Source organism: Oreochromis niloticus, linkage group LG14 (genome assembly GCF_001858045.2).
Source record: "Oreochromis niloticus isolate F11D_XX linkage group LG14, O_niloticus_UMD_NMBU, whole genome shotgun sequence".
NCBI classification, from domain to species: Eukaryota; Metazoa; Chordata; class Actinopteri; order Cichliformes; family Cichlidae; genus Oreochromis; species Oreochromis niloticus.
Window position 1 is genome coordinate 6,546,843 of NC_031979.2, and position 24,620 is coordinate 6,571,462.

The window sequence follows — 24,620 nt, forward strand, 5'->3', positions numbered from 1 at the left end:
ATGTCTTTTTATAGCGCTGGGTTCTCCCGCCACTATCACACACGTACACACAGAATCTGGAACACTTCTCTCTAATAAGTATCCAATGTCAGTGCTTGCCTGAAGCAACAAACGAAAACACACTGCCCAGAGACACACGCACACACACAGAGGAATATGTTTCACTGCAAAGACATCTGTCAGACTCAGAGACAGCAGAGTGGTCTTTTGTTAGTGGCCCACAAAATATTGTTCACTTCAAAACAGAGAGCGTGGAAGTAAAAAAAACTGTGAGGAGTTTTCTGGGACAGCCAACCTCGAAAGATGTCACTTAGAAAACAGGTTGTGGTGGTGGTGAGGAGAGCCAGTGTGGGGAGGGTGACGACAGAGTGAAGGGGAAAACGACAGACAGGAGAGAGACGCATCTCCTGATCACCAGGCGGTTTTATAATCGCTAGCTAATTGCCTGTCGGCAAAGGTGGCACTCAGATGTCCTCTTAGTTACGTAATGACACCCCTGTGGGGATAGATGGAGGGCGAGAGAGAGAGAATGGGGAGGGGGGGAAAGGGACAAAAGGAAGGTGGGAAGAGAGGAGAGGAGACAGGAAATGACAGGACGGCTACAGCAGGATGGAAACGGGACACATTCATCAGGCTGTCTGCGTGTGTGTCAGTGGGAAATCTGCTACTTTTTTTACTTTTTATATGGAGAAAACACTCCCAGGAGGACAGAAAAGATGAAGAAATTCAGAAAAATGCCACTTCTACACAGGAAAAGGTTAATGACTGAAGTCTCTAATAATAAAACACACTTGTGTGGATGTGTGTGAGACAGAATAAGACAGCTGGGTGAATGAAAAATGCATCACCTTCAGTCTCACACACACACAGCCACACACAGAGGGAAGGTGAGGACGCTTAGAGACACACACACAGGGAGAACGCGTGCACAGTGGCGGACAAAGTGAGAAGATAAATAGAGGAAAAAAGGAGGGGGTTTCAGGGTGGGGGGTGGACAATGGCACACTCGCGTCACGACACCCAGACAAAAGCACAACCTCGCTTTGCCAGCATCACCTAGCTTTTAATGTCAACCAAAAGGACAATGACGCAAATGGGCTGGCTGTAACCTCCAGCTACAGCAGGCGGACACAGAGGAGATGCAACAGGATCTTTGCTCTCACCGTCCAACTCCAACTCAGGATTTTTACTCTGCTCTCACTCATATTGTTTTTTTTAAAGCAAAGGTGGGTAAGGAGGCCAAGCTACGGCCTGAGTGACATCGTAGATTTGATTATGGCGATGATGATGAAACATGGGAGGTCAAATGAAAGGCACAGCTTCAATGGTTCCCCCTGAGTTGTCACAATCTTTTCAAATGCTCCTCCTCATTTTCACATAGTTTTGATTAGAATTCAGACGATTTAGCTTTATCGCCACTTTTTGCTTAATTTTTTTTTTTCATTTTATGCACCATTATGTTTTTTGTTTCTTTTAATCTCCCACACTGGTAGAAGTCAAACCTCTGTCCAGCTCCCAGCTACACCAGACACTGTTTTAAAGGGAATTGCTGCATTGAAGGGGTTTTGGAATGAATATACGGTGCAAGCTTAAAGTGCTTGCTGACATCTTACAATACAGACACACATACACACAATAACACACCCACACACCTGTGCAAAAACTTACAGAGTAGCACAGTGAGGCTTTTTTAAACAGTCGAACAAAATAAATTAAGGGATGTGGGGACTGATTCTGTGCTTTAATTATTTGTAGAAATTGAGTATGCGCACTGGGCTTTTTCTCACATACAAAGCACACACACACACACAGGAGCAGGCGGGGGATGAGAGCTGAGCGGTGTGATGCGAGCGGGGGCGGGATGCATCGATGCTCTGGCCCGATGGGATTTCCTGAGTTGTATGAATGACAGTCCCTCTGGGAGAACCTCAACAGGACTCCTGACGTCACAATGGAGACAGGAGATTCTGCAACGTGTCACATAAACATGCCCTTTTGCCAAGCATCGTAGAAAAAGAAGAGAAAGTCGAGAATAAAAGGCAAAGCTTTCCGAGAGTCAGCATGAGAGAAGAGAGCGAAGACGGTTTTTAGAAAGAAAAAAAGGAAGAAGGGAGAGAAAAAAACAAGCTCTTCACGAGGATCATGACAAATGGCGATAACAAACCGTATCACAGTATCCTCTTTGAAATTATTTTTTTTGTTCACATTTGAATGTTGTTTTTGTTTGTCTGTTTCCCAGTAGACTATATCACACAGTGATAACAAAGAAAAGGAGAAATCTACAGCCACGTTAGCTTCGTGCAAAAAACCACATACACTGGCACGCCGCATAGGCGAAGAGATCAAAGCAAGACAACGCATACAAAAATATAGAAAAATCTCCAATGCAACTTATCGCTTCACAGAGGAAAAAACAAAAAAACATATCTGTCTGTTTAAGACTGCGTGGCTTCCTGCTGAACACCCACAGCCACTTCGGGACTACCAAAATTCTTGTGTTTTCCCTGCAGGAATCCACAGAATCACTCAAAATATCCAGAAGCCAAAGCTGATCATTATGGCGGATGCCCATCATAATCACGTTTGGAATAATATGAACAACAACTGTCTGAGTGATAGAAAACTAGTACAATAAAAGCATATCATTTCTGTCATATCATCTGTGACAAATCTGTTTGTTTGTTTGTTTGTTTGTTTTTTTTAACTTTGTTATTTTAAAATACATACTATGTCCTGTCACTTTGAAGACATTCCCAGCATTTGCTCATAATTGGTAGTGACAGGGATAAATAGTTTGGCATACTCAGCAAGCCATGCCCAAAAAGGATGCTATTTAGTCTCTTGCAAAGGAGGGGGGTTTGGGGGGAGGGAGGAAGGGCAGGTCCCAGGATGCAATGTCAACCTGCCCTCCTGTGGGAGACGCTGAGGTGGGAGGGGGGAGATGGGCAGGGAGGGAGGGGGGTTATACAGAACAGCTGAGATTACAAATCGTGCTCAAGACCGGGTCAGCCCAATGATTTCAGCACTTGCAAAACACATGCAAATAGTAAGTCAGAGTTTTGGACTCTCAGTCATTCTGTGTGCCTCGGAGCGGCATCTGTTTGCTTCGCAGGTACAGAACAAAGCCGAAAACTGTGAGCGTCATACCCACGAGTCGGTCGCTGGGCTGCTTCGGCAAGTCCAGCACACTCGCCGCTTTCACATTGATAAGAAAAAAGATTGTTTGGACGCCTTCAAAGGAAAACTGACGGGAGACGTGGGATGAGGACAAAGCAGTTATGAGGAAATGCTGCGAGTAAGGCAAAGACGGATGATTTAATCGGTCCAAGGAGAGACAGAAAAAAAACCAACATGCTCAGAGGGTGACATTTTTCAGATGCCATGAAGGGGGCGGGGGAGTCTTTCAGAGGGTGTGGAGGGATTCAACACTGAGGCGAGAAGAGAGGAGTCACTGGTTGTTTGGCTCTCCTGCCCTCCCTTCTTCCTCCTCCTCCTCCTCTTCATCCTCCTCATCCAGAGAAACGACACCAGAGGAGGCCACGTCGGATACCCTCCTGCGAGGGTCATAGTTGGGTGGGTATTCCACCCCGTTGCGCTCCGCCTCCACCTGGCACACGGTGCCGTCATAGTCCTTGCAGGGGGTGTCGTCGTCCTCGCCTGGTGACAGGTACGTGTCAGAATAAGACATTGAGTAGCAAGGCGAGTCCTGACCCCCACAGGGCCTGATGCCCCGCCCTACCACACCCAGGCTTTGGAAGCCACAGTCTCCCCCGCCAGGCCCACTCTGCCCCACCCTCTGAAGTCGGGCGAGGAGCAGCTCCTCCCGTCCGTGCAGCGCCGACAGGATCTTTGCGGCGAGCTCTGCGGCGTTGCTGTGGGAGTGGGTGCCACGGTGGCCTCCCAGGTCGCGCAGCAGCGGGTGCTGCTCATCCAGGCTGCAGAGGCTGGAGCACAGGGTGTCAGGAGAGCCTGCCGTAGGGGAGGGCTCTCCACTGCCGCCTCCCTCTACACCTCCACCTCGACTCTCGCAACAGGGGCTTCGGAAGCCGAGGTGTTGGCAAAGCTGACTGTGGATCAGGTCCTTCAAGTAGGGAGGATAAGATGGCACATCTAGAGGAAATGACACAGACTGTAAGCATGAAGTCCTGAAGGAAGAAGAACAGCAACAAGATAACATTTTCAGTTGTTTTTTCTGACTGACTGCAGAATCAAATCTATTTTTTCCTCATTTAAAGGAACCCTGTGGAGACGTTTACCACTACAGGCACTCTGGAGTTATCGTAGTTTTGTCATTTTGTCATAAATTTTTATTTGTGTCTTAATTTTTTGTGTTTCTTTGTTTTAAAATATCATGATGACATATCAGAATAAGCATTAATAATAAACTATAGATTGAGAGTACACACTAAAATGGTAATAAACATTAAATAAAGGTAGTGTTACATCCTCAGGGTATGTAATAAATAATTTGATTAGTTATATTATATCATATTATATTATATACTGAAACTAGAGAATAGAAGTAAAGTATTGATCCGTTTGTGGTAATATCGATCCGATACCAGTAGCAGCTTTAGTATCGGTACTATCGATATTTGGATCAATCCGCCCACTTCAACTAAATAAACTGCTACAAAAGTAACAAATAAATACATAAATAAAATTAAAAAGTTAAAACTAAGCACTGGGAATAACGAGATATAAACTGCTACCCCGAGGTTTATTTTCTTGTCATTTATTCTAAATGCCACGCTCCCTGCCAACTTAAGTATTTTCAAAAACACAAGTTACAGTTTTGTATTAGACAACCAAAAAACAGTTTATAATTTGATAAACTTTAGCACTGCAACTTTTCAATGACAATAACAGTAAGCTTTACTATAACTCTCACATTAGAAAAATAAGGAAATTAGGTTTAATTAACTATGAATTTACTCTCTATTAATTATTGTTTTTTATAAAGTGTTACCAAACACACATATGCATTTTACTGAACATGTATTTATCTCCATAGAGTGCCTTTTAAACATAGATCCAAACTCATGTTTCAGAGTTTACTGCTAAAAAACACAGGAAGTTAAAAAACCAGCATTTTCATGTTAGAAGCTACTCAATGCACAGAGTTTAAAAAACACCTGAGTTTAAAAATGTTAAAACTTAAAAAGTTACTCTTTAAATAAAGCCATGCAATGTCCTGCAAATATCTTTAGTAGAAATACTAACATGGCATTGTAAGGATGACAAAACGTGATTTGAGTGGAATCACTGTGGAAGCAGCGGAGGTCAGGATCTATCCAACAGTAAAATGAAGAAGTCGGTTTCACAGTGTCACAAACTCAGATCCCATTTCACGTAGAGCTGATTAATATCACAAACAGGTTTGCACATGTGGATCTGTCTTCACTGAATGGTCTTTGCCCCGAGGTAAGAAAGCATTGATGATCATATGAAGATGCAAGAATGAGGTGAACCTTATTAGCTGCAGTATGGGTTATTGGTGGTTCCGTGTAATCAAGATGAAAGCTGTAGTGAACACGAGCATGCATGTACACACTGCCTTGGTCAAATGCACTCTGTGTATTTATAACCTGCTCACACACCATCCTCACACAGACACTGTCTCTGCTGCAAAGGAAATGATATTAAACATGCAGGAGGGATATCAAATTGCACCAAGGAACCAAAAAAAATGTCTGGAGAGGATGAAAACTAGGGCACTGGGACAATGAAAGACACAGAGACAACGAAAGGGGGGAGTGAGGAAGAGGTGGTGTAACAGGGTATTAGGGAGCAAGGGCACAATATGAAGGAAATAAATGTGATTTAGTGATTTAGCGTCTGTGTGGGTGCTTACCTGTGCTCTGTGTGGTGGGCTCATTCGCAGGCAGATAGTCTTCATCATATGAGTCATCATTGGACTCGTCGCCATCCACAGAGGACCAGGCCCTCAGCTTAGCCTCTGCAATGGCAAACTGCTCCGCCACACCTGCAAACACACACGGACACACATGAGCTACACATGCACACAAGCTATGACATGATTGGCATAGTGACAAGAAGGAGCAGCAAGGCAGTGAGCCTCCACGTCATGTAGCTGATTTTAATTGGCAGGTCTGACCGACCAACAAAGCACACGGTGCAGAACAAGACCGGACACAGACTGTTCTCCTTTTGCAGTAAATGCTGTTCGGCAGCCATTTAGCTCGTGCACTTCAAACAGATGTCACAGAGTGTCTGACAGTGTTGTTATGCAGGTTGCATTCCTTCCAGTGCCGAGGAGACAGTGAGTTGGAAGAAGCACAAAGAAGAGAGTCTAAGACAGCACTGGCTAAATGTGTTTGTCTCTCATAATAGCAGGAAAGATACATTATTAATCAGCACTGACATTTTTATTGAAATGACAATGATATAATTTCATTATAAAATAAGAAAATATGATACTCATGTCATGATGCATTTAATGCATACTCATGATGGCAGAAGGCTGTACATGATCCACTAAGCTGGCACCAGTAGAGAATTTTTAGCCAGGAGGTGACAAACTGTTAGCACCAATGTCAACGCAAATGCTAGCTAGCTAGCCTTTTGTTTTTCACATGTACTAAAGTTACACGTGCTTACATGTGCATTGTTACATTCTTAAACTCTTTAATATGATGTGTGTGTGTGGTTGGAGACCGCATCCATGTTTGTTGTGTTTTATCCTTACACTAGAGTTTATGTAATTCAGTTATCTAACAAATAAGAGCCAGTATCTAACTGCCCGTAAGAGAAGTCTGATTTCTAGTTTTGTGAGTTTAATTCCAATATTATATAAGTTTGTTCCCTGGCAGATGTCTATATCTGTGTGTTGCACATACACATCAATATCTTGTCCACTTCCAACTCGAAAATTCCAATATGATGATGACCAAAATGTAGGGCTGCAAAATATGTTTTCACAAACCGGTCGGTGGCTGTCAATTCAATTCAATTCAATTTTATTTATGTAATCACAACAAGGATAACCTCAAGGCACTTTATATTGTAAAGTAAAGACCCAACAGAAACAGAGAAAACCCCAACAATCAGACAACCTCCTTTGAGCATAGCCTATAACTTTTCTTAAGGGCCAACAAGTGGACTGTGTGTGTGTGAGTTTGTTTGTTTGTTTGTTGTTGATGTGACTCAGCAAGTGCCAGAACCAGTAAGCTATAAGAACCAAGTGACCAGTCACCTGTGATCATCATCAGAAGCTGACCAATCAGAAAGCCCTTTCTCTGTTTTCCTCATCATGTCTCTGCCCACTCTCGTCATTCCTTTCTTACAAATGTCTTTCTTGATAAAACACTCTATCCATCGCCTCCTCATTACTACTGTTCGATTGTCTTTCATAGTGCAATCTTGCCTGCCCCTCTCTTCTTATTAGGATTTCTGTCTCCTTCGTCTCCATCACCTCATGTCTCTCTGACTCTCTTTCTCCCTGCTCAACGCTCAGTATTCGTTGTCTCCCGCAGAGAAAGATCGATGATCTCATTCATCTTTCACCGTAACTTGGCCCTGAACGCTCCTCACAAACACTGGCACATGTACCAGCAATAGAAATTGTGTGGGCTGCTCTGTAGTTCTCCTTTTAAAGTCTTTTTATAATTCCTTTAACAGAGAAGAAAGTGTTCCTTCACCTGCATAGATACTTTTTCATATCACTGACCCACATACCACACAAACAGCCCTAAAGTGGGGAAAAGGGAATAAATACCCACACATACTAATCCTTCTTCTCTCTGTATCATCCTAAAAAACCCACCAAGCAATATATCTACTTTAGTGTCAATTGTTACTATTTTTACTGTTTTATTTAATTTTCTTTTATGGCAAAACTAGAACACCTTTCTAAAATTTCATGTTATTACAAACTTTTAGGCTCACATAATGTCACATTAATATGAAAAAAGGTACTCAGAAGCAACCCATCATGTGCAAAAATATGCTGTAGTGTAGACACATTAATAGTTGTAGCCCAGTGTCCCCAGCTTTAATTATTCCAAAAACTTAAAACTTTAAATACACCCCTTGTTTTGTTCCCTTTAAACCTTTGTTAATTGTTTTCTGGACACTTTGTGGCTGCGGAAACAAGCTGTAAATTCACCACTGACTTATCAGCACTTGACAGACTTGTTGCTTATGTTTGCTTCAAACGGTCACAGAGAAACATTAGCATTCATGTGAAGTCGTGCCTTTTGCCACCTCATTAATATAAGTTCAACATTCACTTTCCTTTAAGTTCTGCTTTTGGTCTGCACCTTTATATTTTTAGCTGTTAAATGCGCCTTGCTTTCCATTATTTTATTGTGTGCTTCCGCTTGTTTGGTCCCGGGCAGGTGCTGTGCAGTAACCTATTGTGGCAGCTGTTGGAGATGGGGAGGTTGGTGATTGATGACTTGACAAAACAGTAAATTTGAAAAAAATAAACCACAAAAAAAACACAAAACACAGCTGAGAGCATCTGCAGAGTCAGGTGATGGTTTGGTGTTCATTACAAAGACACACACCTTTTTTTTGTTAAATAGGTTCCAGTGAAGCAGTTGGTTTTCTTTAAGCATATGCACTTCATAAAAAACAGGTGCAAGTTGCCATGGTGTCATTGTCAAAGTTTAACATACTTTATTTGTCCCAAAATTTGGGAAGTTCCATTTTTATAGCATCTCAAGCATTAAATACAAACTATAATAATAAAATAACTTTAATAAGAAAAGTAAACATTTAGTTCAGATCAAATAAAACAGTATTTCACAAAATATCTATAAGGTAAAAAAGACATATGTTTAACTAAAAACAAAATATGAAGTAAAATGAACTATAAGAAAAAAAGCCAAATAAGCTAAAGAAAATGAGTACAAATTTATATAAAATATTATTCATTATTTATTCATAATGAGAATTTTAATTACAACTGAATTATTAAATCTAATACTTACATTTTTTATTAATTCTCTAATTAATTATAATTTTTTATTTGAAAATCTGAATATAATTCAAGATGCTAAAGTAAATTCACAACAGGAAAGTAAAACAAATGATCAATTATTAAATGTAGCAAAAAAGATTACAATTTACACTCATTTGTAGCAAATACCTAAGCGCAAGCTCCAAATTTTGTTGCTTGGAACTTGGAGGGTATCACAGGGTAGCATAATTACAACGTAGCATAGCACAGGGTAACGTAGCGCAGCGTAACATAATGTAACATAGCATAATAGCACAGAGTAACATAACGTAACAAAGAATAATAGCATAGTGTAACATAACATAGTATAGCGTAGCATAGCATAGTGTAACTTGCAATGTTTAGCATACCAAAGCGTAACATAACGTAGCATAACTCTTCATAATGTAACTTCACCTATTTGGCGTAATATACATCCGGTCATACAGATACAGTGCTGCTGCTTAGCAGGGCAACAGAAACTGGTCTGGACTCACTGTAATGGGTTCGCTCACATTCTAAGCACGTATGAGTATGGAGATATACTGCAGGATTACCTGCAAGGAATTCATGACTGTGAACGTGCCTGTGTGTGTGTGTGGGTGTGTGTGTGTCTGAGCATGCTGGCAGAAGTCAGTCTATCGAAAGGACAACCCCAGCAGCTCTCTCAATTCTCAGCACGCCTCCTACACACATACACAGAAGTATATTCACAAACACCAGTGTGTTCTAGAGTAACTAGCTCAAATACGCACTAAGCCCACCAAATGCTCACTTAACACATTCGCACATGCCTGCTTAATGCATTAACACACTTGCTGACATTCACACAGTGTCTCCAGTCACCCACAGTAGCACCATAACAGACTACAAGGTGAAACTTGATAAACAAATAAAGAGAGTCAGCACAAGTGGCGGCTCCCTGAGATGAAGAGGAGTACAATGTGTAGTAATATCTCTCCAACAACTACCCCCACTGCTTCCAACTGTAATACAGAAACAAAGAAATGAATGAAATGAAATGATTTGAAGCTTTAATGTTTACACGCTGCTATTTACCGTTTAAAACAAAGCAATTCTTACAAAAAAAGACTCTCTGGTATGTATTACAGTTAGCTGGCCAGGATCAACTCATGCTATACAAATATAATACTGTTTGAATTATATAAATAGTACTATATACAAAGAGTACAGGTTTAGTCCTGATAGTTTGTTGATCTTATGTATGGGTGAAATGCTTGACTGAAAACATTTAGGTGCCTCATCAATACATGTACACACAAGACCATGAGATCACAAAGACAAGACGGATGAGTAAACAGTTAAAGAGGACAGAAAAAAAGAAGGCAGAACAGAGGAAGCACAGAAGAAAATCGCTCTGTTACGGTGCCACTAGCCGCGAGCAAAACCTTACTGTGCAAATTAACCTTGAGAGTCTGCATTGCAGGGAGCGAGCAAAAGAATGGAGGGAGAGCGGGCAGGAGGGGCAGGGTGAAAAAGATGGAAAAGAGGTAAGAGAAACAGAGGGCAGGGGGAGAAACATTTAAAGAACGGACAGCGAACGGAAGCAAAGAGAATCAATACAGGGGACAAGAGTGAGTGAAAGAGAAGGCAAAGATGAAGTGAGTCAGGGAAAGAAAGAGGAGACAGATGAGCTGTGGTGAGTTCGCTCTCTCTCTCAGAGGAACATGTGAGGAGGAGGCAACAAATGCTAACATGTGATCAGTGTCTGGATATCTTATCTGACCAATGACATTTGAGCCTCCTTGTATTTACACCTGGTATTAATGAGTGTTCTTGTTGTCTCAGTTTTTCCTGCTTTGTGATTACATCTCAATATTCAAATGAGAAAGGCAGGTGTGACTGGCTGTGGAAAAACAATCAGGCTGTTCCAGGAAAGCTCTACTTACCTACTCGACATAAGGAAAATAACATCTTAGCCGCGGTTATGTCATTAGAGTTATCTCAGCTCGGGCTGAACTCACTCTGCATTACAAACAGCTAAAGTGCACAAAACTGTAAGCTCTTGTGTTTTGATTCAACTTTTGGAAGGCAGGGAATTTATTGCTACATTGCCCGTCTCAGTATACAGCAGTGCTGTGCAGTACTGCAGCTCTTTGTTGTTCATCTGGTACCAAGTAAATATGGGAGCAGTATTGCCAATACCAATACAGATAGAGATACTTTTAACCTATAAAGGCAGCTTATGCAGATTATGTGTCAGTATTTATAAGATCAATCTTCACTAATTTGCACATTTTAAACACATTTTAATGACTACTAAATAGAGATGGGTATTGTTAAGATTTTCACGATTCCGATTCCATTTTCGATTCTGTTTAACGATTCGATTCTTTATCGATTCTCTTATCGATTCTTTTTAAAAAAGGAGAACACTAAGGTCGATTAGCTTAGAACTTTGTTTTATATCTTCTCTTTGAACAAGATAGAAATTTAGGAGTAACATGGCCTTACAAACCCAACAGTGAGATCTTAAGAGATCCATAGCCTATGGCTCTTCAATGGGGTGTCACAGGGTCCCCAGGAAAAAAAATTGTAAATGTAAAATAATAAAATAAATATTCTTCTGTAGCATTAACAAAGTATAACATAAATTATTCTGTAGCAATTACACAAGAATATCCAGTAATGTCCCTGCCTACAATTAAACACATTCACTTACCGAAAATCGGGGCAAATGGGTGCAAGCCTTTTACTACAAACTTAGTCACTGCTCGGTGACATTCGTCTATCCTGGCCTGAAAGGAGACGCTAACGGTAGACTGCAGCGAGAACTGCCAGCCAGACTCTGTCTGTCTCTCTCATCATGGTCACCTAAATGCAGCGCACAGTAATGGCAGGTTTTGTAATAAAGCAGATCGCGCTAACATAATATGCACTGTTAGTTGATTATTTACCTGCCGTATGAACGGGAGAGGACGTGCAAACGTTACCGCTGCTGGGTTGAGACTCACGAGTCCGGAGCGGAATTAAAAACATGACATTCATTTAAGGTTATCGCGTGTTTTGTGAGCAAATGCTTTTGCATATTCATAGTGTTTCCTCCCTTAAATGAAATATCTACTTTGCAAGTATTGCAAGTTGCCCTGTTGTCATCCGTTCTCGTAAAGTATAACCAAATTTTTGAGCGTTTGAGCCGCTTAGGTGCTGTGTTTCCTGCCAGGTAAATGACGCTCCGTAACGTGGTGACGTCATTCGGGGCGACTGGAATCGATAAGGGAATCGTTTGCAAAAATGGCAAACAATTCCAAGGAATTGAAACAGTGGGAACCGGTTCTCAACAAGAACCGGGTTTCGATACCCATCCCTACCACTAAATCACTGCGATTTACTGCAATTACAGTGATTGTGATTATTTTCCATGATGCTTAGTTGACACAACAAAGTACACCTGTCATTTTTTCATGTAATTTGAAAATGAATTTTTTTGGAGACCTTGAATGTTTACATCGGGTCAACGTCTGTTGTTTAAATGTGCAATAGGCCATAAAATAAAATAGATGTGACAGTTTAACGCAATTTCACTGAACTACAAATTGCACTTGGGGGACAGAAGCAAAGTATTGATACTATCATGCTAGTCGTGATCTGACACCAACACCTGTGTTGGTATCAATACTATTGTTTTTTCAGATCAATCCGCCCACATCCACTGTACAGTGTGGCTGATTTAATCCTGTTTGAGATCTAACCACAAACCACTCTTCCTTCACATATGTTGCAATCAGCAATCGGTGCAGCAATGATATTATTAACGTGTGTAATTCAGGCAAGGGATTACCTCCTTTCCCAATGTTTACCTGATCACACTAACAGTGACGATGTTGTGTTTGACACAGCATTAGATGGAAGTGCTGGGGTGGAGGTGGGTTGCAAAAGCGCTTGCAGGTAGGTTGAAGCAGCTTAAATAGCTGCGACATATGAGATCTGAGTACTAACCAGCCATCAGCTGATTGGGGTTGATGTTTCTGTGAACACGAGCGTCTTGTTTAATGCTAAATCACCTGCAGTGATTTATTGAAGTTCATGAGCATACAAAACTGATGTGCCGTTAATATAGTGGTCATGAGTTTGCTGTTAAATTAGCCTACATTTACTCTTATAATGGTTTCTTGTGTAACTAATGCTTCATCATGACGTTTTCATAAGCCCTCTTTCCTTTAAGTGGGTGAGTCATTGTTTCAGTTTGTTACCAGTGCCTATGCAAACACTCTCTATAACTTTTTATAATACATCATAAGAAACACAAAATCTTACCAGCAGCAAAGCGTGCCTCCTGCTCTCCTTCAGTGAGGTCAGAATAGGAGTTGAAGTCTGATTCCAGGGCCGCTGTAGTGTCTATAGGCTTGCACCAGCCTTTCCACTCTATTAGATGGGCTACTCTGCCCTGTGCCATGGCTGTAGGCTTCGTCACATGGTCCTTGACCACCTGGGAAATACCTATATGGAAAATATCAAGGATTAGCCTGCAACATGACCTCGCAACAATCAGGTATTTTCACCATGCACTATATCATGCAGCACTCACCGTGCAGGGAGGATCGTGCTAACGCAGCAATCTCTTGAATAGTGAGAGCTCTTCTTGATTTTGGTAACATTTCAACGGTGTCGTCAACATTCACCTGAAACAGCAAAAAAGAAAAGAAAAGAAAAAAAAATAAGAGTGAGTGAAAACTCATACAGTAGCTCAGTGTGAATGTGAGCCAGCTCTGAATACATCCTGCTATGAGTCACAGGAAAAAAACACAGTGCTGCCTTTTGATAGAGAAGGAACTCCTGGATTCAGAGTACAGAGTACAGCCTTTGTAAACTGAAGAATTTTCTCTTTACACACTTTAATCTGTGTTTTAATGAGTTGCATGCTGCACACCATCAATAATGTACAGCAGCTACTCCAAAGCTGGACTGTGCTTATGTTTAACCGACTTATGTAGCACGCAATAGCAAGTTAAATGTCCTATTTAAGCACTCTGGATGAGCATAGTGTTTCATGTTGAAGGGATGAAACAGAAGTTGGAGAAGAATACTTGATGCTTGGTTGCACTCACGTTAGCTTTAGTGGTTTTGCCTGCTGGCTAATTAGCAAACTAATAGTTCAGGTAACTGAGAAGATGCTTCTCAAGATACAATGGAGGATTTAGCTGTGTGGCTGCAAGAACGGAGATGGTTGAGGAAATGGAGCATTTCTATGTGTTTCACTCATATTTATTTACAGATTACCTCCAAACAGCTGTTATCCAAGTGAATCCCTCCAGTGGAATCAACTCTGACAGGTAGATTTTTAGTTTTTGACACAGTTAAAATTCTGTCTGTTTGAATGTCTGTGTGTGACTGTGTGTAGACAGGTAATTTCCCCATAGAGAACTAAGAGAAGCAGACTGAAGACAAAAAGATGGTCCCCTTCCTCCCTCCACCCCGTCCTCAGTCAAATCTGTCTGCTCTGTAAACTCAAACCACAGAGGGAGTATCGGGTGTTGACGAGTTCCTTTGTCTGCTAACTTTTTATAGCACGACCTGTACTCGCGTAGGAGCACGTCAGCAGCAAGGGCCGTGTGCTGAGATAATGCTCCCACGTTGTTACTTGATATGGGTCAACACACCTGGCTGACTGAGCAATTTGATGATATTTTTTTGTAAAAGGCTGAAGAGGATCTCAACAGGTACAGGCTGTCTCCAGTCCCACTGTGACTCACAATGGAGCTGTCTGATGCTCTAGTTTCAATCATCTAGAGGAACAGCACTGGACTACTTGACCTACTATGAAAGCCATATTTCCCTTCCTTGTTTCAATGAGTCACCAGTCTATGCAGGCCGCATCTGATGTGCAATGAACACTGGTGGTGAAGTTAGCTCAACACAGGAGCTTCACCCTGACCTTGTCGTGTCAATTCCACTTAACCGCAACAAAACAGCAGCCTGAATAAATGAACAACAACAAAACTATCTGTCAGAGGGGCGCTGTCACGGCGGAGGGGATCCCACACTCAAGACATGCTAATCCTCCTGTGTCGCAGAGCCGCTCACAGATCGGAGGGAGGATAATCTGGAGGAGACGTGACGCATAGAGTCAAGGAGCTCTAGAATAACATATGATGTTGGGCTTTGATTGGAAATCAGAAACCACCCACAGCTAAATATCTTATTTGCTTTCAAACAGCCACTCTGAGAAAGTCTAACATGGGAGGATTTTATATATCATCTGGGAAAATCCATTCAAGAACTCGTGTCTACCCCTGTATCATGAATCTAAACTTCATTTCACAGCTTGTTTTTTTTTTCAGTGGAATATTCCATGAGGATTTCAGGGGGATATCACTACCCCAACATGATGCGCTTTTTCCTATTCTGACAAAAGAACACAAGCTTTTTGAAAACATGGGTACAAGCTTTCTGCTTGAGCATCATCGTGCTGACTGCCGACTCTGCTCCTCCACCGACTCCCTCCCTCCCTGCTCTCCCACTGCCCTACTGAACAGCAGAGTGAACACAGATGAAGACATGAACCGTACTCAGAGCAGACAGGGTGCTCAAGACTGCTGTGCAGAATCTTTATTCAGTGCAACATAGCACACATTTATATACCTCAGATATTTTAAATACAACCGACTGAGTTTTAATGTCAAAATCCTTCATTTTAAAGCTTCATGTCTGCAGGTCAGTGTACTGGCTCCTGTAAGAACAACAGTGCAAATACGCACGTACACACATCACATCAGAATCCATAAAACCTCATGGTCTACTGATTGCCAGCAGCAAAGAGGCTGCTCAGGTTCACCTTTGGCTTTTAAATCATTGGTTAAGTGCTGTCTGTGTGAGCCGTGGCCTGGAGACAGCACAGAGAAAAATGCAGCGGACTCATCAGAGCAACTTGCCTTATCAGTGCCTCTTTAACTGCATCACCTGAAAGCCTGCACACCGAGACAAAAGCATACTTTGAGATTTGATTCCTTTATTTTTATTTACTTTTTTCTTATTAATTTTTTTACAAAGAATGTCACTCCATTAAAAAAACTGTAGCTGTTGCCATAAATATATCGATTAACTGCCACCAAAGTACATTTACTAACACAGTTTTTTCAATCTATTTGAAATAACATTGCCATCTGTGATTGACTGATTTACCAGTGGAGAATCCTGTGCTCTTATTTTGAAAGTTCTGTCGCTGTTAAACCAGCTAGGCTTAGCTCTTCTTGTCCCTCTGGGCTTGTTATTGCGGAGGTCCTGGATATCTTTCAGCTCCTCCATCAGGATCTGGGATTCCAACTCCACCATCTTGGACTGCAGTTTGTGAAAGGAGTTCTTTGCCTGTGCTGAGAACTGGAGGGCCACTCTTACCAGAACCTGCAGCAGGTCTAAAAGCGGTTCACAGGGCAGAACCAGGGCTACTGCCGCCAGCTGCAGTACAAGATGGTGCAATTGAACCCATTATCTGTCACAAAATACTTGGGAATTCAATTGTTTGCAGAGGAGAGCCTTACAAATGGTATTGTTTATTCACCACAAATAGAATCTAAATCTGTGGGGAAACACTGGAATGTGCTGCATTTGCTATTGTACCTGTGATTAAGAACCTAAAGTGGATTATTAGGCTTACCTATTTCACTGGTCTGCAGTGACACAGCCACAGAATAACATAAAACAATGCCCCAGGTTTTCCAATAAGCCTGGCAGAGAAGCATTTTACAGCCATAGCTTTGGTTTTATGGGCTAATTGAGGTCACGTCACAGCAGAAATCTAACTTGTGCCATTGTACTGGCCAACTGAGTCAAATACCCTGTTCTTGTTTACCAAATGTCAACCCCTTCTTCTGCCACCCACACAGGGATACATGAAAAAAAAAATTGAGAATTCAAGCCCTCAGAGCTGTTAGTGGAACAGACCGCTGTGGCTTCTGCTTCCACTTGTGGAAAATAACCTGAATATTTTGACACGCCACGTTTCTACCGTCTTCTTCTTTTCTCACCCTCTCTCTGTCTGTTAACTTTTCCACAATGGGAACATTTCTATGGCAACCAGTCACCGTGGAACAATTCCTCCCGGCATGTCTGCGTGCCTGATTCACCAATGATGTCAGACACTCAGAACACCAACCGACAGCCAGATTAGAAACTCTCACACATGGCGTCCTGCTTTCTTTTTACAGTAGACGCTGTAGCATTAAATAGAAATGTAGGATGCTGAAGCAGGATCCGTTAAATGTGAAGCATTAGAGCACTTCCTCTGTAATATAGATGTGTTGAGCTCAGCAGTCCAGCCAAGCTGTCTCTCACAGTCTCCAATGTTCAATATCAGGCCCGCCCATGAAGAGCGAGAGGCTGCATTTCGTAATGGATCACTTAGATGCCGCTAATCAGTGCCTGGCTGGCTCTATGCGACACATCTTATTCACACCCAGATGGTATGCACTGACAAAACTGGGCAAGGTGGATTCATCATCACTCTTGTCATCTCTCAGCCAATTATGAGCCTGCTAACTCTCACTGCTGTGGCATTAAGTAGCTTGCTGTAGCTGAACCCCTTCTTCGTTCCTTAAAGAAATCTTTTAGATAGGTCAAAGCATCGGGGTCACATAAATTAGTAGATTCACATTCAAGAAGATATTTGCAAAACTTCTCAGAGAGAGCCGCTGCACTCACCCAAATTCCACTTCCCTCCTTTTTTAAATTATATGTCTGCCACACAAGGGCATCCCCGAAGGCTTTTTAGTTTTGCGAGAGAGCGTGTCAAGCCTTGAGTCCACCTGTATTTTCAATTGTCAGATCAGAAATACAGATTAAAATATGAAAATGTTTTCTGTAGGCTTGTGAATTCAAATGAACATCCAGACAAACGCTCCAGTTGGGCATATGCGGCGCAACGGTGCTCTCAGTGTACTCGTGTGCAGAGCGAGGGACCTTGCACGTCACTGAGATTTCATTTAAAATTCCTAATTTGAAAGACGTAGCCACTAATTACCCTGAATTGCTTGTAAAATCAGTTGAAAACCAGCTGGTTAGTATCAGCAACAGCTAAAAAGGAGAAAAGAAGCCAAGGTTGAAATGCACATTACAGACTTGGATGGCTTGATTAATAAGGTAATTATCAGAGTAGGAAAGGTTGAGGAAATCATTTTCCGCTTCATGTGGGGAGATGCAGCCATATCTGATAGTTGCTTCTGCAGGTTATAATCCACCAGTTTACTTAAAGCATGGCCCAGACCATACGTGTTCAGCCACAATTGTGCTGCCAGAGGTGAGCCTTTTAAGGCAGAAGATAAAAGAATAACACGTGAACTATTGCAGCAGCCTGCCCTTTCCCCCTGTTAACAATCTGTATCAGATAACATGACTGCCTGTTAGAACAGAAATAACAAATCAGCCCAAGAAGAGAGGAGATTACCGAAATACTTAATGTCAAATATGAGCTTTTATATTACCACCGCTACATCTTGCATGACTACATCCAAAGTAAATACAGGACCAGTACTGCTGATAGCAACACTGATACTGATAGTTTTAGTTTATGAAAGCATCATATATAGGGGGAGCAGTGTGCCATTATTTATGAGATGAATCATCATTAATTTGCAAATTTCGAACACATTTTAACGACCGCTAAATCACTGTGATTGTGATTACTTTCCACAAAGTTAGTTAACAAGACAACTTTCAGCTTTTTTCAGTGTATTTTGAAACTGGGTTTTTGGAGACCTGGAGAGTAAATGTGCCATCTCTAAAGCCCTTTGGGTCAACTTCTGTTTTTTAAATGTGGTATAGGCTACAAATAAGTAACTTGACAGTAAACACAAAAAGATACAGTGCATGTCTGAGGCATATTTTTTCCATTTCAGTCCTACTTTGCTAGTATCAATCTGATACCAATGCCAGTACTGGTATCAATACTGTGGATATTTGGACAAATTAGGGGAGATCCTGCTTCTGTGCACACTAGCTCACTGTCATGATTCACTGGCACACTTCAGCCGTTGTTTCTTACACCTGTGAAAATGGTCTATAATAATCTTATTACTGTCAATGCAGAACCACTTTCCAAAAGAAATTAAGGTGCCGATAAAAGCTTTTGAATCTAATTAAACGCACAGGCTACATGTCCATTTTGTACGAGTAGGCATGGTCTCTTTAAACGGCGCTGCACCCTGCTGCTACTACATTTAATGTGACATTGTCTTCATTTGAATCGCCATTAGTGCCCATTAGAAAGCACTCAGAACTGTGTTTAAATGTCTAACGTGAACTGTAGCCGAGGCTATCCAACAGAAAACACTGCACGGGGTCGTTATGTCACAAAAACCTTTTTTTTCTATGATAAAGAGAGAATTAAGGGCACCTCGCTGAAGTCCAGTGCGCCCAACGGTGCTGTCAGTATCAGCCTGCGCGCCAAGGAGGTCCGCGTGCTCCCCAGGAGCGCTAGGTCAGACAGGGAGCTTGCCGCGCTCCAGTCCACGCGCAACGAACCGTCAACCGCCACTGTCAGGAGGAAGAGAGCCACGTGAGGATTATATCAAATGAACATGTCAGAAAACAGCTCCACGCCGCATTCTTGCTCCGTAAAGCGTTGAATAGCGACGCAAATACTAAGCAAAAATGTGACACTATGGCAAAAGCCACAGTAACGTGGCAATAAAGCGTAATTAATGATAACGTGCTTTTTTCTTCTTACTGCACTGGAGTTTTAAAGCTTAAGCTAACCTTGTGTGTTTCAAAGTTTCAGTCACCATGCCAACGTCATGCCTTCACGGGGGCCACAGGTCGGGCGCTCAGGGGTAATGACCATATAAGGTAATGTGGTGACGCATCTCACTAACGTTGCGTTTGTTTGTTTGTTTGTTTGTTTGTTTTAACGGAAAAATAAATTAAAACACCGAATTTCCCTCAACTACCAAATTCCTAAACACGCTGTAGTAAATACAATAAAATAAAAATGAAATAACGACCGGCTTTAAAAAGAAATAACAATAAACCTGAATGTTAAATAGTATAAATTTAAATTGAGGCCTTAAAAGGCATATTTACTGTAAGTGCTTTCTTCCTTATGTAGTGTATACAAGTGTTGGGCTTCTTTATTGCAGCGCATTCTGAGGCTATATGTAGTGAGATAACAAGAGGCGGGCGGTGCATATACTTCCATGCACTTAAAGCCATGCCATGTCATGCACACGTACGGTTCTGGCGGCAGCTCAGGCCTGTTAGATATTTCATGATGTTGGATCTACTTTTTCGGAAGGACTGATGCAGTGAACATTAAAAAAATGAAATTGATAAAATTAAAAACTAAAAAAGCAGGAAACAAGGAGCGTGTCTTCTCATTTGTTTTGTTTCACTTTTAAAACAGATTTTTTTTTTTTACGTCAGCCGGCTACGTCACGAACAAACAGAGGCAAGGCTCCGGCTACGTGAAGCGCAAATGTCACTAAGCAACCTTCTGGCTGCAAACGTCACGGAACCGCCCGCAGACACGTGACTGTCCGCTTGATTGGGCGCGTTTAACCTTTCCATCATCTTGCCCTCTCCGTGACCTCACAGACAGACTTTGTGTGTGTGTGTATGTGTGTGTGTGGGGGGGGCATGTAGGACCAAAGGTGCTCGTGTGCACGCGGGGCTGCGGAACATTTCAGCACCAGGACAGCTCCCCCCAACTTTGCATCACTCAGCGTCTACGTCCACGTGCAATCCCGCACGCCCCCAGCCCACTCCAAACTCTCCAAATCAGTTCTGCACAAACGCGATTAAGAGGCAGGCCTTTAAATGTCAGTGCCCGGCTCATCTTTCCGGCCCTTCGCTGCAGGGGAGGCGTTTCTAGTTACTGCCCGTGAAAAGAACAACTCGCTCGATTAGTCGCCAGCGCCCATCTCAAATATTGAGTCCGATATCAGTCACCGGACTTCAGCCGTTTAGCGCCCCGAGCTCATGTTGCCCACCTGCTGAATTCAATATGCGCTGTTTAATTGGGTGTGATGAGATCGGATGCCCGATCGGGGGAGGAGGGTGGGGGTGTATTGTATCGCTGAATCTAGGCCACCTTTAGTCGATGCGAGTATTGTTCAGAGGAGTGGAAGATGCGCACGTGCGTGTGTTCTGTGTAGTTTTCAATTGATTTCCAGACGGTCATTTGAGCCAGCGTGGAAAGCTGTGCAGCCTCACTCTTTTGCCTAAACCAGGGCGCTCCAGTTCCCCAGTGGGGCATTTGACATACACATGACAGCAACGAATCACCGGAAAGCCGCTCGGCGCCTGAAACCGAGCCCCGCAGGCCGAGATGTTTGTTGAGCAGCTTTTTTGGCCTTTAAACCCGCACAGGTTGGTTTGAGCGACATTGCGCAGACACTCACAAACGCGTTTTGCTTTCAAGCCTGCAGTGAGCACGTCGCGCGTGTGAGCACACATGCGTCAGATCAAGGATGCGGTTTAAGTGTCCTGGCTGTGGATCAGAAAGACATGGAATAAAAAACAGATCCACAGACACTGGTGAAAGGGACGTTTACGGTTTAAAGTTTTTGCACCACTTAAAGCCCATGCGCACTTCTTACCTTACATTCATACTACGAGACAGCCTTCTTTCTAACAATACAGCCTCAGGTATCAGTAGATTTCTATTAGAGCTTTAAAATACCGCAGATAATAAAATAACTAAAGCTTTAAATTAATGGTGTAAACAGAATAGCATACAAATACATGTAACTCACATTAAAACTGTACGTGACTGTACCACGTTACATTCCACCACTGGAAGCACTTGTCCTCTCAGTGCTTCCGTGAAGTGGGCACTGGAAGATTAAGAGCATTTCGGCCTTTAGAAGCTCACGTTTGGGGCACGGCCTACGGGTAGGTGGATGGGACTGGAGTGTGAATGAAAGGAAAGAGCACAGGTGGCGTAGGTTATAAAGAATAAGACTAAAAACATGTGGCGCATTTCTTATGAGGGGGGCTCACCATTCTCCTCCGCGTGGGCCTAATTTGCTTTAAAAAAAAAAAAAAAAAAAAATCTTAATTAATCTTCTTCCCTTGACTGTGATCTATCCAAAAAGGCAGCCTCAAGCAGTGTCTCCTCTCCCCCTTCACAGCAAACGAGAGCTGCAGTCTCGGCTTTTATTTGTATTTATCTGTTAATTGTGCTCCTAGGTCTCTGCTCGCACTCGGTCTCCTTCCTTCTCCTTCTCTCTCTCCCTCTCTTTCACCGTACTTTCCGTTGTCGTGGAAACTGTAGAAAGAGAGACCTCGACCGTGCATCTCTCCCTCTCTTTCTCTGTCTTCGGGCTCTCTGACAGACTTATGAGCCCATCAACACAATTAGGTCAAGACCGGTGTGATGTCACACACGTTTATCCACAGTGTGAATGTGACAGGCAAACAGGTGGCTCCTGCCTTAGCTGCACTCTTTGCTGGGTGTGCGGGAACACCGTGTGCACGTAGGCAGCAGACCTGTGTGAGGGGTTATGGGACCGGGGGGGGCATGTCATGTCAGTACGCACTCCGCGACAAGGAGACAAGGGGACATCAAATGACGGAGGGGGTGTGACAATTTGCACTGGTAATCATCTGAGTGCAGCAGATGAACCACAGCGGGGTTTAAACGGCTTTTTGTAACATCTGAATCACGAGGAGGAAAAACAGCCACCGCGTCTGTTTACGCGTGGAGATGGAAGGATCGATGGTTGGATGGGTGGTGGGTTCGGGTTTAAATTAATGGCTACAGAGTGTGAAACCCAGCTGGATAAATACACAAAGGTGGTGGCGGGCTGGAGGGCATCAGAGGTCGGGGGTAGCATAGAGAACCGGGGGGCCCTGGGCAGCATTTAGCCGCCAGGCGAGCGGACGGGAGACACTTGCGGCAAAGGTGTAAACAAGCGTGAGAGCAGAATAGATGTGGAGGAAACAGGGAGCTTGTTTCTTGGCAACAAGCAAATGATCCGCGGCTGCATATGTGCCCCGAGATGGACTGATCCCGGGTTCCTTTCTTTCTTTAGAGAGAAATTTTGACTTTAATGCCAAGAAGAAAATCAGCCTGATTCCAGTAAACAAGCTGCCGTTTAAATCAAGAATTTTTCTTCAGGGTGGCGTGTGCGATCGCGTGTATACAAGAGAAAAGAAAAGCCATCCTACCTTACAACTGAACTGGCTCAGCGCGGTCAGAACCATCTTGTCCAGATGAGACTTTGGATTAGCGGAAATGAAAGTTAAATTTAAAAGAAACGCCGTTTCTTCCTCGATGGTGTCAAGAGCACCTCTGCCTGTCTTCTCTGTCTCTGACTGGCGTGCTCACCCAAAAGCTTCTTGCAACTCTCGTAGCATCGCGATGTTTAGGCTGCAGATACTAGCCCCCCACCCCCCCATCCAAAACACACACACACACACACACACGCAGTCCTGCGCTCACACGCGCCATTAACCTCTAATAGAGTTTAAATTCCAGCCATGTAAAGCGCTCTGTGTGCAAATGAAGCTCCTTTACTGGCGTGCATATGACTCAGCAGCAATATCATATGCTTCCGCGACTCGGGCACAGCATGCTGTGCGTCTACAAGCACCCGAAATTCAGTCTGTACCTGCGAGAGGCTGCAGCAAAACATATGCGTAAGAAGAAAAAAAAACAAATAAAAATAATAAGCAGGCTTCATTCAGTGTGCTTTCTTTTTCTCTTTCTTTGTTTTTTTGAATGAGAGCAAATTTAAAATCTTTCTTACCAACTGGCGCTTTGGAGCTGATACAGCCCATATTTGCAGCTTCATGTAGAACCGCAAGCTATTACATGTGTTCCCCCCTAACAGTCGCGGAGCGTACCTCACTTATCTCTGACTCTCCTCCTACGGAGGCTCCGCTGGGTTCCGGTACGAGGCGGCAGCGCACTGCTGTGCTCACACCGCTGCAGCGACGCCGAGGGCGGGGGGGAGTCCGGCCATCACTTCCTCTCTCTGCTTTCACTTTCTTCTGTTTTTAACCTGCTTCAAATCCACACACACAAAGTCTTTGTGCAGCTTTGCTGTTGCTCTTTTCTTCTTCTTTTTTATCACTTGAGTCTCTTAGATGAGCTCTACGTCACCTGTCGCAGAGTCGGGTCCTGAGGTTCAGCACCACAGAGGGCGGACAGCGCTCTGTCTGGCGGCAGCGGCATGGGTTTCAGTCCCAGCCCGGCAGTTGTGAGGGTCGAGGTCTCTCGGCTCTGTCACTGCCACGCCACGCTGTCAAAACAGATTCCCCCGCGTCACAGAACGGACCTTGGGAGGCACACACATTGATAGAAAAATCCCACGCTCAGCCGCTTATATACCGCCAAATCCGAGTTTCCGCCTTCGAAGTAGAAGCGGAATGAGACGTGATTGGCTGGTGTCACCTTACATGCCAGCCAACATGAGGGAGGAAGAAAGGGAGGAGTTAGCAGCGCGCGCACGGGAGGAGCAAGGTGTGGATTTCATGAGGATTTCATGTCTCCTCGTCTGTGGAAGAGGCACGATGGCAAATCTGGAACGTGTTGCATATGTCATCAGGTCTAAATCGGGAACGCGCACAGTGTGAAGCCTGGCGCAGGTTGTGATGTTACGAGAGCGACAAAAACCCACTTTTATGTCCACCTACAGCCGTGGGGGTGGAGAGGTTGCGTTGGGTCTGTATGACCACAGACTGCATGTTGGTGCAGCAA

At 43.2% G+C, this 24,620-nt stretch overlaps 1 protein-coding gene across 6 annotated transcripts; it reads right to left on the reverse strand.

The window, feature by feature from the left end:
- Nucleotide 1: 1 nt before the first annotated feature.
- Nucleotides 2-24,284, reverse strand: fam131ab (family with sequence similarity 131 member Ab). Of its 6 annotated transcripts, none has more exons than XM_005460999.4 (6): nucleotides 23,765-24,283; nucleotides 19,314-19,453; nucleotides 13,515-13,608; nucleotides 13,244-13,426; nucleotides 5,855-5,986; nucleotides 2-4,110 (listed from the first exon to the last, which is right to left on the reverse strand). In XM_005460999.4, exons 3-6 carry the CDS (start codon nucleotides 13,582-13,584, stop codon nucleotides 3,449-3,451), a joined length of 1,047 nt encoding a protein of 348 aa, XP_005461056.1. In that variant the 5' UTR covers nucleotides 13,585-13,608; nucleotides 19,314-19,453; nucleotides 23,765-24,283; the 3' UTR covers nucleotides 2-3,448. The 6 variants fall into 6 exon arrangements, with proteins under 6 accessions (XP_005461056.1, XP_005461052.1, XP_005461057.1 ...); XM_005460995.3 differs by having other exon boundaries at nucleotides 23,668-24,283; XM_005461000.4 differs by lacking the exon at nucleotides 23,765-24,283 and adding an exon at nucleotides 23,087-23,255.
- Nucleotides 24,285-24,620: the final 336 nt, after the last annotated feature.